This window comes from Echiichthys vipera, assembly GCF_963691815.1.
Source record: "Echiichthys vipera genome assembly, chromosome: 11".
NCBI lineage: Eukaryota > Metazoa > Chordata > Actinopteri > Perciformes > Trachinidae > Echiichthys > Echiichthys vipera.
This window is the reverse complement of record NC_139836.1, coordinates 2,836,959-2,837,909: the sequence shown is the minus strand read 5'-3', so window position 1 is coordinate 2,837,909 and position 951 is coordinate 2,836,959. Positions and strand designations below refer to the sequence as shown.

Below are 951 nucleotides of genomic sequence, written 5' to 3'. Positions count from 1 at the left end.
GGGCCACAGGGAAGATGAGGCTCCCAGCAACAGAGTCAGCACCGAGGGGAGCTGCACAGCCTTCATCCTGCAGCAGTGAGTCGATCAATGACGGGGATCAGTTACTGACTGAGGTGATAACTGCAGACGTCTTCATGTAAAGAGACAAACACAACCTGGCAACCCGTCCAGACAACATGAGCAAAGTGTTAGAGGCAGCTTATAAACGCTCTGAACGACCTCAATGATGTTCTTTCATGGGTGTTTTTATAAACAGACTTCCCCAGTTTATTATTACATATGCATGAACGTATAAATTAGTATTTTTGTATTACAAGTTTTTTCTAAAAGCATATTTTTAAATATGCAAAAGAGGCAGAATCTATTGCTGTACGTTAGGCGACTTTAGGGGACTTTTACAGACATAAACGGACAAAATGCACTAAAATAACCGTTTTCTTTCCAGAGGTCTGAGAGAAAAAACATGTTATGGAAGAAAATCAGCCCCAAAATCCCCAAAATTGACCCGTGCATGAACAAGAAGAAGAAAAAAAGGCAGTTTTTCAACATTAAAACACACAAATGAATTAAAAAAGGCAGTTTTGCAACATTAAAACACACAAATAAATTTAAAAAGAGGGAAAAAGGCAGTTTTTCAACCTAAAAACACACAAATGAATTATAAAAAGAGGAAAAAAGGCAGTTTTTCAACAATAAAACACACAAATGAATTAAAAAAGAGGGAAAAAGGCAGTTTTTCAACATTAAAACACACAAATGAATAAAAAAAGAGGGAAAAAGGCAGTTTTTCAACATTAAAACACACAAATGAATTAAAAAAAGAAGAAAAAAGGCAGTTTTTCAACATTAAAACACACAAATGAATTAAAAAAGAGGAAAAAAGGCAGTTTTTCAACCTAAAAACACACAAATGAATTAAAAAAGAAGAAAAAAGTCAGTTTTTCGACAATA

General features: G+C 34.6%; 1 protein-coding gene across 1 annotated transcript in view; it reads right to left on the bottom strand.

Annotated features, from left to right (window-relative positions):
* Window positions 1-66, bottom strand: part of lhb (luteinizing hormone subunit beta) — a gene marked incomplete at both ends in the record, with an annotated part of 4,978 nt that extends 4,912 nt beyond the window's left edge. Inside the window, one exon of the mRNA XM_083923182.1 lies at window positions 1-66. This exon is cut by the window's left edge and continues 13 nt beyond it. Within this exon, the coding sequence (XP_083779308.1) occupies window positions 1-66 (66 nt within the window).
* Window positions 67-951: the final 885 nt, after the last annotated feature.